At 49.6% G+C, this 13,205-nt stretch overlaps 3 protein-coding genes and 1 pseudogene across 3 annotated transcripts; 1 reads left to right on the forward strand and 3 right to left on the reverse strand.

The window, feature by feature from the left end:
- LOC117893158 overlaps positions 1-13,205 on the forward strand; it is an 84,057-nt pseudogene that overhangs the window by 43,604 nt on the left and 27,248 nt on the right.
- On the reverse strand, positions 761-1,832 carry LOC117893150 (mitogen-activated protein kinase kinase kinase kinase 4). The gene is made up of 2 exons (XM_034799615.1): positions 1,673-1,832; positions 761-1,596 (listed from the first exon to the last, which is right to left on the reverse strand). Exons 1-2 carry the CDS (start codon positions 1,740-1,742, stop codon positions 761-763), a joined length of 906 nt encoding a protein of 301 aa, XP_034655506.1. The 5' UTR covers positions 1,743-1,832.
- Positions 3,535-4,596, reverse strand: LOC117889708. Its single transcript, XM_034794133.1, has one exon. The coding sequence runs from the start codon at positions 4,586-4,588 to the stop codon at positions 3,599-3,601; it is 990 nt and encodes a 329-aa protein (XP_034650024.1). The 5' UTR covers positions 4,589-4,596; the 3' UTR covers positions 3,535-3,598.
- Positions 8,548-11,390, reverse strand: LOC117889644 (RNA polymerase II degradation factor 1). Its single transcript, XM_034794112.1, has 2 exons — positions 11,242-11,390; positions 8,548-11,051 (listed from the first exon to the last, which is right to left on the reverse strand). Exons 1-2 carry the CDS (start codon positions 11,378-11,380, stop codon positions 8,650-8,652), a joined length of 2,541 nt encoding a protein of 846 aa, XP_034650003.1. The 5' UTR covers positions 11,381-11,390; the 3' UTR covers positions 8,548-8,649.

Genomic DNA, 13,205 nt, shown 5'->3' on the forward strand with positions numbered 1-13,205 from the left:
TTTTGCATAAAGCCATAAATAATCCAGCAAGCCGCTGACCCCACCGCCAGAACCTCACACAACTCGTAACCTCAGCGGAGCGCCGATCGCCCGAGCTCCCCTTATTAGCATAGCTCGCGAATCGATCCAGCGATTAGCATTTGCATATTCATCGGGTCGAGAGCGGGCCGAGAATTTCTTCAGACTCTGAACCACCTAAGGGCGAAAGTGTAGTCGATGTCAATGAACCGCTAACTGACCCCCAAGACAGCGAAGAACCAACATTGAAGCCGAATTAGTTCCTGGAATTTGTTGTTACCTCAAAAGGAACTCAATTTCAGTTCCTGCTGGCGAATGATCAGACCTAACCCAAGACACGCTAAATACTGAAAGCAAAAACCACTCAGCCACGCGCGCGCACAAACGCACACAGAAACGCATTTGCATTTGCAAACGGCACTTTCGGCTCGAGTGCACGAATGCATAAAGAGAGCGACAAAACGCTCTCTCGTGGGTTGTGCTGCGCAAAGAGCGCGCAAAAGCGCAGCGAAAAGGGAGCCGCTGCTCCGCTGCGCTGCTGCTCCGCTGCGCTGCTGCTCCGCTGCGCTGCTGCTCCGCTGCTCTTCTTCTCTGCTTCTCTTCTTTGGCTTCTCTCCGCCCGCTACATCAGCGACATATCTTGCATTCAAGTAGAAAAAAAAAAATTGGCTTTGCCCTGCATACAAATGTCATTTAATTTCAGGCGTTGGGTGGGTCAAAGTGGGTTTGGGGCTATCGGTTCCTAAGCACGGACGAGGCTACGACCGCCACGACGACGACGCATCAGCTGGCGCAGACGGCGACGCTGGTTCAGGCGCTGACGGCGACGCTGACGCTGGCTCTGCTGACGGCGACGACGGCTCTGGTTGTTGCGACGGCGACGCTGGCGCTGGGCCTTGCTGCGGTTGCGATTGAGACGATTGCGACGCGTGTTGCGGCGACGGTTCTGCTGCTGTACGCGGCGCAGTCGCTGCGAGTTGCGACGATCGGCCTGACGCTGGCGGCGCAGTAGGGCGCGCAGCCGCTGGTTATGCTCCCGCTGCAGGCGCTGCACACGGCGACGATTGCGCTGATCCATCTGGAACTGACGCCACTGCAGCTCGGTGGGACGCTCCACGGCAGCCGCTGGGGAGTTGCCACCCTGCTGTACAGCATTGCTGCCGCCTCCGGCGGCCAGCACATAGAACTCGTCATCGTCGTCGTCGTCGTCGTGGTCGTCAACGTCGACCTCCATGCTGCCGCTGCCCGACTGCTCATCATCGTCCTCGTCGTCATCGTAGGCGCGTGGCAGTTCCTCATCGGAGCTTTCCTCGAAGCCTTCGACATCGCCAAAAGCACGACTGCCAGTGGCAGTGGGCGTTGTCGTTGAAGACGTTGTGCCCGACGCTGTGGGCGGGGTCGTAGTGGCCGTGGGCGTAGTGGGCGTGGTCGTAGTGGTCGTGGTGGTGGGGGCCACTGTGGTGGTCGTCGTTGTGGTGCCCTTCAGTGTGCTGAACTTGTTGGCTATGGACGAGGTGAATCTGCCCTCCGGCTGGCCGCTGGAACGCACACCCAAGCGATAGCTGGGACGACGATCAGCTGCAAATTGAGTTGGAGGAGAGAGATTGTAGCACACATCAGGACCCATCAGTGTTCGTCCCGTTGGGGCACTTACCAATGGTTGCCGATGGGGCAAGCAGGGCGCACAGCGCCACCGCCAAGCTCAGCTGTAGCAAGCAGTGCATTCTGGGTAGGATGATTCTGGGATTCTGTGGAATCTTTTTTGGGCTGAAAGGACTTGGCTGTTGCTTTCCCGTCTACTTGTTGTCTCTGAGCTTGCACTCCGCAACTGACTGACAACTGATGGGATTTCTGCCGATTATATAGCCCGTCGAAGTATCCGTCAAAGTTCTATCCAGAATCATTGATCGATGGCCGTCACTCTGCTCCTCGTCCTCTTTCCCCTTTCCCCTTTCCACTTTTCGCTGGTCTATTAGCAGTGGGACCGAGGAGCGCCCCAGGCGGGTCACGGGGCCATGGTTCAGCGGTAGCTCTAGCCTTATGCTAATTTTCCCCACACATTTCTCTTGCCAACAAAAAAACATTCTCTCCAGTTCAGGCCAATGATTGATTAACGTCAGATTTGAGAACTCAAAACTTGGCCAAGAGAACTCTGGAGAATGGCAAGCGACCAAAAGAAGAGCGTGACCTCTAGCCAGCTGGTCGTCTGGTCAATAAACATTTCACACTCGACTCTGCAGCTCTGAATCAAAACTCAGTTGATTTAATCGCTTCGTACACCACGGACACCTGCCAATGTCCGCGGACACCTGCTCCACTCGATCCTTTTCATTGCAATTATTTGTTAATACTTTTATGTTTCGTCTTCGGATGTAACAGACTGAATGGTCGAAGCTTTGACCCTGATTGGTCGCTTAAAGGAACAATTTTAAATCAATAAACAGTCGAGTGATCAAGAAGGGTAATTCACCCTGATTCATGCTTAGTTTATGTACCTTTAAAGTACACCCAAGAGTATTTATTTTGACAAAGGTTGACCCACCAGATTGAACTTCTCAGATGATATTTATTTTACCAACAACTCACTGATGACTGTGGATTAACTTCAAAGAAAATATAGCAGAGAAAATACTTAATTGGAGAATAGTTTCACAAACTTGATGAACGATGTCAGCTACAAATTAAAAGCCACAGCTTTAAGCATTATTTGAGAATCTTATAAACAGAAATATTATTTCATATCAGTTGTGCGTTTTTTTCTCGTTTGACTCCTACTTAGCCAAAAGGTTTAAGTGCGCTTCTTCGATTCCACTTTTATGGCTACTGCGAACTTACTTTTAAGCGAGATTTATTTCTTACCTTTGAGCTTGTTAAGTTTTTAAAATAATTTGCACTTTAGATGCAGCATAAATTGTGCTTACAATTGGCGTACACTTCGTTAACCCAGTGTAAGATAAGGCTGTAAGAAAGATTCCATTGCTTAAAGTCCATCTGAACTTTATCTACAATATTTTTGAACAGTTGAAATGTTGCCCACATATCTTCAAAGATCAAAGACTTTGTTGGCTTAGATATCAATCAATGAGTACAAAATGTATTAGGTAAAGTTTTCACCTGTAAAGGGATTGAATAGATCTACAAAAATGAATCAAAAACGTTGACAATGCTGCACCACTTTTGGGGTACACAAAAACGTTTCATAATAGCTTTTAAAAATAAATAATAGATGGGCTGATGAATATAAGAAACTTCCTAAAGTCTATTCGAAGCTGAAACTGTATTTATCTATCCTTAAAGAGTGTGCAAATGCTACAGCTAAGATGAAAGGTACAATCTGCCAGCGGTGAGCCATTCAAAATAAATGCAGCGTTCCACCCATTAAAACTCTTTGCCCCAAGCCCCAGGCCCAAATCGAAGCATTCAAAAAACAAGCATAAATAATTTTTCATATCACATTTTATTTCGTTATCCAAAAATTGTCGCTGATTTCTTTTGCTGTCGTCGGGTGGTCTTGTCTTGGCTTAGCTCTTAATTATAATACTATTGAGAGACGGTGATCGTTGGGGGTGTGGGAATGGGCTTAGCCCTGCAGGACGACCTGACCGCCGCGACGTCGCTGTCCGGCGCGCCGCCGATTGCCAGTGGGACGAATGACCCGAACGTTGGGGCGACGATTGCCACCGACGCGACGCCTGCGGTTGCCGCCACGACGACGACGACGCCCGTTGGAGCCGCGACGGCGCACATTGCGGCGTCCGTTATTCTTGCGGCGACGCACAACGACCCGATTGGCGCGCTCCTCCTCGATGGCATCGGCATCGGCCTCGGCGGCGCCAGCCGAGCGCTCCATGAGGGCAACGACAGCGCCGTCGGGGATGGCATCGAGGGCGGCACGTGGCACGAGCAGCGCCGCCTTGCCGGTCTTCTCATCGATGACGCTCTGGCCCTCGATCTCAATGATGCCATCGGGCACCATAATGGCACCAGCCTGGTCCCTGGGTATAACCATTTGGGTGGCCTTCGCATTCTTCAGCAGCTGCTGGCCATTGGGCTGCCCATTCGCCTGATTAAGGTTCAAGCTGAGATTTGGTGTCTTGCGGAGATTTACCAAAGCTGGCAGAGACTCGTCATCGTCGTCTTCATTGTCATCGTCCACGAGATCTTCGTCCTGCTGGAAGTTGTTCTTGCGCGAGTTCGGATTGTTGAGCAACACCAACTGTCCGTGACGGGCAAAGTTGAGGCCCAACTGATGCTCCAGCTCATCCTCATCGTCGTCATCATCGTGGAGTTGCTCGTCATCGTCGATGTCTTCGTCATCGTCCTGTGGCTGCTGCAACATCTCATTGTCCTGATCGGCATCGTCGTCATCGGCCTCCTCGACAATCTCAAAGCCCTTAACAACGACGCCGGCATTGGGCAGACCTCTGGGTATGGACAGGAAGAGATAAGGATGCTGCTGCTGGGACTGCTGGGACTGCCGCAGGAGTTGGCGCTGCTGAAGCCGCGGCTCGGCGAGGGCCAAGGCCAGCAAGCAGCTCAATGCACAAAAGACAACAAGACACTTGGACATGTTGTGGGCGTGGGCTGTGCCTGGTTCTGGGTCCTAATTGTAAGCAAAGTTCCAGAGAACTGTACAGCTCGCTGCGATGGCATTAGGTTTTTATGCGAAAAAGTTCGGCCGTGGCCGCAAAAGAACTCTTCTGGAGGGAGAAGAGAGAGATGAAATCAAGAATATATATTCAAGAATTGGGCATAATTGCGGTCGATGTCGGCATAATTTCAAGTGGCAAAAAACCAACCGCAAGCATGGCTTAGAGAAAAAGAAATTCGATGGGCATAAATGTGGTTCAGTGACCCCCAAAAAAGCCGAAAGAAAGAGCTCAAGAGTTGAATATCAAATAAGCAAAAGTTGAGTTCCAAAAGAAATGACCAGAGGGAGGGACCAACACACACAAAAATGAACCCACAGGGCAACGGACAACGGACAGCGGACAGCGGACAGCGGACAACGCGGCACAACTTCAGCGTCATGCTAATGACAAAACAATCAGCAGAGACACGCAACGTTGGAGATCAGCAATAGATCCACCATCCAGCGTCCACCATCCAGCATCCACCATCCAGCAACATCCAAGAGACAAGAATAGAAGTGGAGAAGCTGCCTGCCTTCGACACAATCAATGGGCTGGGGAGTCATGGACCTGCTGCCCAAGTCAGCGACGCATGTGAAACTGTTGGGCCGACAGACCATTCCAGCGATCATATACTGCTTCAAGAGTGAGACTCAGCTGCCCCTTGCACCCCTCCCCACACACTTGGAGTTGGCCAAAAGAGTGTTTTGTGGGGCCAAGTGTTCGCACGCTGCTCGCTGCTCGCTGATCGCTGCCCGTGTGGCTGGCTTCCGTGACCCCCTTCCGACTGGCCACGCACAACTCTTTCGGCCACTGATTGATGGCACAAAATGTGGGGATGGGTAGAGGTTCAGCCATTGCTTTAGGTACAAAGCCCTTCTCATTATATTTTTCAGGAGGCAGACCCCTCCAATCATGGCGCATAGAAAAAGAGAAAATGATGTGCCAAATGTCTGGCTTTAATTGCTGTTCCAGATGAACATCGAGCCACAACTGGCAGCCATTGTGGACAGTTGAAAATGGGTTTCAGCCAAAGATAGGGCAGCCTCTAGGCAGCACTCTGATCAAGGAAAATAGCAGGAAGCTTGCAGGTTTTTCCTGAATTCCTATCAGAATTGTTTGTATAAACTGTAGAGGGAATGTCGCGATGCAGCGACAGTTTTCAAACAGCAAAAATGCAAAAGAATTTGAATCAGAATTGACTCACATCGGAAATGTTTTCTTTTCTTTCTTCTCTTCAAATCTTTTCATTTTCTTGCTTCTGTTTCTATTTTTTCTTTGCCAAATTCTTGTCTTTTCCTCATCAAAACGTTCGAAACTTTGAGGCACACAAATATATTTATAAATCTCTAAACTTTTGGAGTGGCAAACAGTTTGAGAAAGTAAAATGTCATTAAGGTAATTGGTGCATTTTGGTTGAATTTTATTTATGGAAGCAACAATTTTAGGCTGTAACTTAGGTGGAATTTAGGCTGCCAGCCACTGACCCAATACATCCAATAAATAAGCAAATTATCTATATAAATCAGCCAATTTGTCTATTAATTTAAGACTCACTGCACCTGGAATATGTGCAAATATTTGCAAGTTTTGAATAGCATTTAAATATCACAAAACCCTTGTGGCAGATGCCTGGCAATTATAATTTGATTTCGCACAATTTTGATCATTTATTTTGGCATTTATTTTTGCTTAAAGAGATTAAAGTACAAAATATTTTGAGCAGAAGTGGAAAAGCTTACAAAATAAGACTTAGATGACAATAATTTCCGGGCAAGTCCATCTGAAAATTCTGTGCATTAAAATTACAAGATGCTCCCACAATTACACCTCGATCTGGGAGTCATCATCATCGTTGCCATCGATGCCAACGCAAAGGCCTCTAGGTTGGATCTTCAGATGCCGTGTGGAATGCTGCCAAAAATGCTGCTAGATAATCGAGAAACGTTTGGATTGCCCCACTGCGCTTTATTTCTGGCACAAAGATGTACAGACTTCGGCAGCGACTTCTCCGGCAATTTCAGCTGTCTGAGAATGAACTTCCATCATTTTGTTGGCATATTTTTTGCACCACCCAACCAAGTCGGAAGGGAGTTGCAGCAGCCACACCATCGCCACAGGTCAAAAGTTTTAAACATTTATTTCATTTTTTGTATTTCAATTGCTTATTTCATTGAATCTGGCATTGGGCACACTCTCTCTGCTGGACACTTTCTTCTGATGAAGCTTCAAATTGCTCTGTGAAAGTGTATTAAAAATATTCACTTGTTGTTGGATTTGGTAAGCTAATCCCAAGTATCCCAGAAAAATCGGAATCTTTAATTCGAAACATATTTTATTTATTATTAAAATTAAAATTGTTCCCAAATGGCATCCAAAATCCGCCTGGCAACAGCCTGGCAGAGGGAGGGAACTACCAATACAAATTTCTAAAACGCAAAATGGCAGATGGCAGATGGCAAATGGCAAAGAGTTGAGTTGGAGTTCATTTCCATAAGAATGTCTATGTGGGGGTCAAGAAGCGAGGAGCCTCGAAACGAGGCGCAAAGAGAAACGGCACAAAGAAAGCGGCTGCCAAACGGTTAATAAATTGATTAAAGCCTTAGTTATGGGCCAGAGAGAATACACAAGCGAAATGCTCGCGCAGAAAGTTGAAAGTTCAATGGACGTGGAGGCAGGGCAGAGCCCGAACAGTGGGAATTAATTATGGAAAAAAAAGAATTCTATTTGGAATGCCCGTTGGCCGGTGACCTCTCTTCTCGATAGATTTCTGCACATGCCTCGAGTCTGTATCTGAATATGAATTGGAATTCCTTGCGAAGATTTCGAGCGATCGAGCGATCGATCGACCACTTGCCTGATCGTTCACCTCTCTGTGTATTTTTTGTTCTGTTTATTTTTTCTTTGCTGAATTATTAATTTACGGCGTTAATGAGCGCCTCTGCCTCCGCCTCCGCCTCTGCCTCTCTGTGTGACGAATTGTCAACCCTTTTTTGTGGATCTCCTCTGGTGTCTGTTCAAGTGGTCGCTGGGCACTTGGCCTAGTACTTTCCATGGAGCAATGATTATGCAAATTCCAAAGCAAACTCCGCCGCTCCCGAGTCTCTGCCATGCCCTCGGGCTGGTGAATGAATTTTGCTAGCTGTAAGAGAATTTCCATTGGGTTTTCGTTGTTGTTTTGTAGTTGTTGCCTGTGTGTTGTGTTCGTTATAGCCATTATTCCCTGTCTTCCCTGCTGCTGCCTAGCAATCAACTTTTGTCTGCAAAATGTTTCAAAGGGAAAGCTCTTTGGGCGCTCGCGATCTTCATGGGCTAAAAGCTCATCCTGCAGTCCTGCGCTCACAGCTGAAAGCTGTCAGCTATGGCACTCCAGCGGGAGCTGCAGAGTTGCACTTGGACTTGGAGTTGCTGCTGAAACGCAGAGTTGCAACTGGTCTTAGAGCTGCTGCTGCCAAATCTCAGCGAGCATAACTGTACCTAGAACTGTCCCTGAGTTAACGGCTCTCAACTCCATCGCGAATTAATTATGCATAACCCAAAGGGCCGAACGGCTTTCTTTCTATTAATTATGGCATTAATTTAGCCACAAGAAAGAATGAAATTCAAATCTAGAAATCGGTCAAAGCGCACGAGCTGGAGATCGCTTTTTGGGGTTCTTTCTTTTTCTTTTGCTTTTTTTTTTAGCCTTTGTCTGGGGTCAATGCTCACTCCAACGGAATTCATTAGCGCGCAGATTTTTGTGGAGATTTTTGGCCCGATTTTGGCTTTGAACTTTCAACTGGCAAAAAGAGACCCGAAATTATGCAAATCAATTTCTTTGTCTCTTCTGCAGGCAACAAACGAACAACAAAAAAATAACAAAAAAAATGTATTTTGCTTCGGTTTCACGTGAATTGAAAATCGCAAATGTTGGTTTTTTTGGGGGATTTGATTCATTCATTATTCATTATTCATTATTCATTCTTGGGTATTTTTTACTCGTAACTCTGTAACTCTACAATTAGGCGGAGATTTGATCGGAGGGGAGTTCGGTTTGCTCCTTGCTGGGTTCTGCCTTGATGGGTTCTGCCTTGATGGGTTCTGCCTTGATGGGTTCTGCCTTGATGGGCTCCTCCTTGATGGGTTCCTCCTTGATGGGTTCCTCCTTGATGGGTTCTGCCTTGATGGGCTCCTCCTTGATGGGTTCCTCCTTGATGGGTTCCTCTTTGGCAGTTTCCTTGATGGGTTCCTCCTTCGTGTGCTCCTTCTCTCCCTCCTTGATCTCCTCTCCCTCTGCGGTGTGTGGCTCCAGGGCGCGTCCGCTCTTGCGCAGTGCAAAGCGTCGATTCTGATGCAGCAGATCAAAGTAGGGATGGAAGTCGCCGTAGGACACATAGCGAGCATCGCCATAGGCGGGCTGCACATGCCGCGACAGTCCGGGCTCATCGTCGTCGCCCACAAGAATGAATTCCTGATCCTGATTGTTGGCCTGCGGCAGCTCCGTGGACACAGCCAGTGGCATCTTCATTTCCTGCTCCTTCTGCTCGCTGGCTTCCTGCGGCTTCAGCTCGGAGTCGCCGGGCATGGCGGGTGCCTTCTCAACGATGGTGCCCGGCCGGATGCGGGTGGGCAGAAGAGCGGCGCCCGAGTTGCTGCCAGCCTTCACGGGCTTGGCGGCAATGAGGACGGGCTGGTTGCCGCTGGGCTTGTTCGCGGATCCTGTGCGGGAGGGTGGAATCTGGGGCGGCTGGAAGATGTCCATTAGCGAGGCCTCAGCCAGCAGTGGCACCGCCGATGCCGTCAACTGTGGACGCTTCTTTTTCTTCTGCTGCTGATGCTGCTGCTGCTGCACGGGATTGATGGCGCTTTGGGGAATGTTGAGGATCAGCGGCTGGGCCTGAATGCCCTCGGCCAGGGACACCATCGACTGCTGGTCGGGCGGGGAAAGACCCAGTTGGCTCCATGGGATGGTAATGTACTGCGTGGGACGTCCCTGCCGGCGGATGGGCACGGTCAGCGGTGGCTGCGGGTAGGCGCTCACGGGCACACGCTGCTTCTTGGCCTGGCTGGGCACATAGGCGTAGGGATAGGCGGGGCCGAGATTCAGCAACTCTGGGGCCACGTACAAGGTCTGTCCGTTGCGATTAACCAGAAGAGTCGTCTGCTGTGGGCGGCGTGCCTTGAGGGAAGACGAGGAGGAGCCTCCTGACTGTGAGGTGCGACGCAGCTTGGTGCCCAGCTCGGCGGGGCTTTGGCCGCGCGTAAACTGGCGAATTTGGCTGATCAAACTCTGCTGGCCACGTTGAATGAAGTTCGGCTGGTTCTGGGAGCGACGCGTGCCCGATTGCCCAAAGAATGCTGGCTCTGGCTGTGCCGCAAACTGATGCTGCTGCTGCTGCTGCTGCTGCTCCTCCTCATCGCTGTCATCATCGATGCTGTCCTCCTCCTCATCATCATCATCCTCGATATCCTCATCGTCATCATCCTCCTGCTGCTGCTGCTGCTGCTTCTGTGGCTTGCTCTGTGCCTGCTGCTGGCGACGCTTCGTGGGCGCTGGAGACGCCACCGCTGCTGGTGCTGCTGCTGCTGCCTCCTGCACCTTCTTCCGCTGCGAGGAGCTGCCTGCCGCCTGCTGCGACTTGCGACGCTTCTGCTGCTGCTGCGGGCGACGCTTTTGCTGCTGCTGCTCCACGGACTGCTGCTCGTCGTCTTCCTCATCGAATTGCTCCAGCGACTGCTCGTCGTTCAGGGCCAAGTCGTCGGCCTCCTCATCGTCGAACTCCTCATCGAAGCGATTGCCCTGGAAGTAGTCATCCTCGTCGTAGTAATCATCCTCAAAGGAATCATCCAGCCGATTGTTGTTGTTGTTGTTGTTGCTGTTGTTGGGGCGATCGTTGAAGCGATTTGGACGCTGGCGACGATTGCCATTGCCATTTCGATTGCCATTTGCTGGACGCTGTCCACGCTGGGGACGCTGCTGTACGCGCACCACAATGTCGGGGCGCTGTGTCGTGGTGGAGCTGGTGGTGCTGCTGGTCGTTGTGGACTCCCTGACGGGTGTGTCCACCAAGCCAGGCAGCTGCTGTCCGGCAGCAGCCAGGCGATCATTGAACCAACCCGACACGGAGCCCGCCAGTGTGGAGAAGGACGAGCCCAGACCCTGGGCGGGATTCATGCCGAAGAGCCAGGTGCCGGGCGAGGCGGGCGATGGACTGGCGCCAGCATTGCCCGCCTGCTTGCCCTGCAGCTCATCGAACGCCGCCTGCCGCGGCTTGAACGCAATCAGTGGGTGGATGATGAAGTCCGCCACTGTATGCGGCTGGGCGGCGGCCTTTGGCTCCTCCGCCTTGGGCTGCTCCATGGCCTCCACCACCACCACTGGCGGCTTCTCCGTGGGGCTCTTGGGCGCCATCGGTGCATCCTCTGTGCCAGTCACGAAATTTTCATTAACACAGCAAAAAAAAGTAAAAAAAAAAACAATCACAGGATTTGTTTCGGGCACATGAAAAAAATGTGGAAGAAAAAAAAGAGCACAAAGGGGAGGAGAGAACAAACAAAAAAATTAGTTGGTTGTTGGCTGTTGGTCTTGGGTCTGTGGTTCCTCATTGCCTACCAATCAGGGCCATATCCGCTATGGGGGATTCGGTGGACTGCTCCGCCATGATGGGCGATTCGGTGACGGCAGCCTGCGGCTGGGCCTGGGACACAGCCAGGGCCAAAGCCAGGCACAGGCACAGCACAAACTTGGCCATGTCTTGGTCTTGGTCTTGGTCTTGGTCTACGTCTCTGTCTCTGTCTTTGTTGTGGTTGCTGTTGCGTTTGTTCTTGTCTCAGTCACAGACGCACACACACACACTCGCACGCACACACACACACACACACACTGAAGATAAATTGATTTTCGGTTTCGGTTCGTTTTGGTTCGCTCGCCTCGTTTGGGGTCCACAGACAGACGTCTCGTTTGCTGAACTGTTTGAGCGTGCGCGCCGACCCGAGCTTTTTATGTGCCGTCTAGAATCACTTTTTGCTTTGCCCAAAGAGTCGAAAAAGCGCCGAAAGCCAGGAACGAGCCGGGCGAGCAACAGAGTGGGAGAGCGGCAGCGCGGGAGAGCGAACGGCAGAGGCAGCGCGGGAGAGCGGCAGAGGCTGATCAGTCCGCGGCGTGTGGGAGAGCCGAACCAAAGCTCGCTCTCTCTCTCTTCGCGTGCCGGCTGGAGGCTGTAAATCAATTTGTGGTTTGTTGACCGCACGATCGGTGCCGGGAAGACCCCCGGGTCGCAGGTCGCAGGTGGCAGGTCGATCACGCCATTAGCCAAGCTGCCGATGAGCGTCTGATTGGATTCAGCAAAAATTCTACGGAACTAGTTCAGATTGGGAGCGAAGGGAATGCCAAAACTTTGCAATTAATAAACTACATTTCGGTTTTGTGCAAGCTTCGCTCAATTTTAAGCCATATATTATTGTTATTAATATTATATTTATAAAAAAACTACATTAAGCTATGAAACTGTTTTTTTGCCGTTCTTTTTTCATTTAAAGTGTTTGAATCTTTTTATACCCGGTACTCGAAGAGTAAATAGGGTATATTGTATTTGTGCGGATAACGGTTGTATGTAACGCACAGAAGGAAACGTTTCCGACCCCATAAAGTATATATATTCTTGATCAGCATCAATAGCCGAGTCGATTGAGCCATGTCTGTCTGTCCGTCTGTCCGTCCGTCCGTCCGTCTTGTTTGTCGGCTAGTTCGCAGAGACTATAAGAGCTAGAGCCACCAAATTTTGCATCCAGACTTCTGTATGCTCACACTGTTACAAGTGTATTTAAAAAATGAGCCACGCCCCCTTCCGCCCCCGCAAAAGGGCGAAAACCTCCCAAATCTACAATTTTGAAGATAACAGAAAACTAAAAACGCCATTCCGTAGGGAATGACCATATCTATCAGATCACCAAATTGGGATCCGATTGGATCATTATTATAGCCGCAATGAAGAAATTTTCAGTGGCTAAACCCACCCCGTCCCGCAGCTTATATTTGTTTTTTGAAAGTTCTCTCATTCACACTCTGCTTCGCGCAGTGGCCGCACACTGGCCGTGTGCCGCTGGCTCTGCCTCTGCAGTGTGTGGGTCTAGGGAAGGGGGGCGAGCTAAAGGAGCGTGTTGGTGTGAGAAGTGTTGTAGATGTAGATGGCAGATGAAGAAAAAATTTAAAATTTGACAAATAACCGCTAATGTACAGATGTAGTACTGAGTGCCGGGTATAAAAGTTGTGACGCGTAAGAAGCGTCTCACACGTCCCATCTCGTTAATTTTAGCAAGGGAGCTGAGTCAAAAAGAGAGCAAAGTTAGCCAAGAAACATTCTTGAACATGAGACATTAATATTGGATGTAAGCTACATAATATTTAAACTTTTTTTCATATATTCATTGTGTGTTCGAAATCAATGTTAATAATATTTTTATGAATATTAAACGGTTTTAATGGATTTATATCGAAATGATTTTTTGCATTAGATATTTTCAGCAGCGAAAAAGTAAATGCTGATTTGAAGAGCCGCTAATTATATAAATAAAAAT

Source organism: Drosophila subobscura, chromosome A (genome assembly GCF_008121235.1).
Source record: "Drosophila subobscura isolate 14011-0131.10 chromosome A, UCBerk_Dsub_1.0, whole genome shotgun sequence".
NCBI classification, from domain to species: domain Eukaryota; kingdom Metazoa; phylum Arthropoda; class Insecta; order Diptera; family Drosophilidae; genus Drosophila; species Drosophila subobscura.

What these genes read in the sequence shown, in the direction of transcription:
- LOC117889708 (XM_034794133.1), bottom strand. Translation starts at nt 4,588, where the DNA reads ATGTCCAAGTGTCTTGTTGTCTTTTGTGCATTGAGCTGCTTGCTGGCC.
- LOC117889644 (XM_034794112.1), bottom strand. Translation starts at nt 11,380, where the DNA reads ATGGCCAAGTTTGTGCTGTGCCTGTGCCTGGCTTTGGCCCTGGCTGTG. An exon ending in AGCGGATATGGCCCTGATTG is followed by an intron (nt 11,052 to 11,241) that starts GTAGGCAATGAG and finishes TGACTGGCACAG; the next exon opens with AGGATGCACCGATGGCGCCC.
- LOC117893150 (XM_034799615.1), bottom strand. Translation starts at nt 1,742, where the DNA reads ATGCACTGCTTGCTACAGCTGAGCTTGGCGGTGGCGCTGTGCGCCCTG. An exon ending in TGCCCCATCGGCAACCATTG is followed by an intron (nt 1,597 to 1,672) that starts GTAAGTGCCCCA and finishes CTCAATTTGCAG; the next exon opens with CTGATCGTCGTCCCAGCTAT.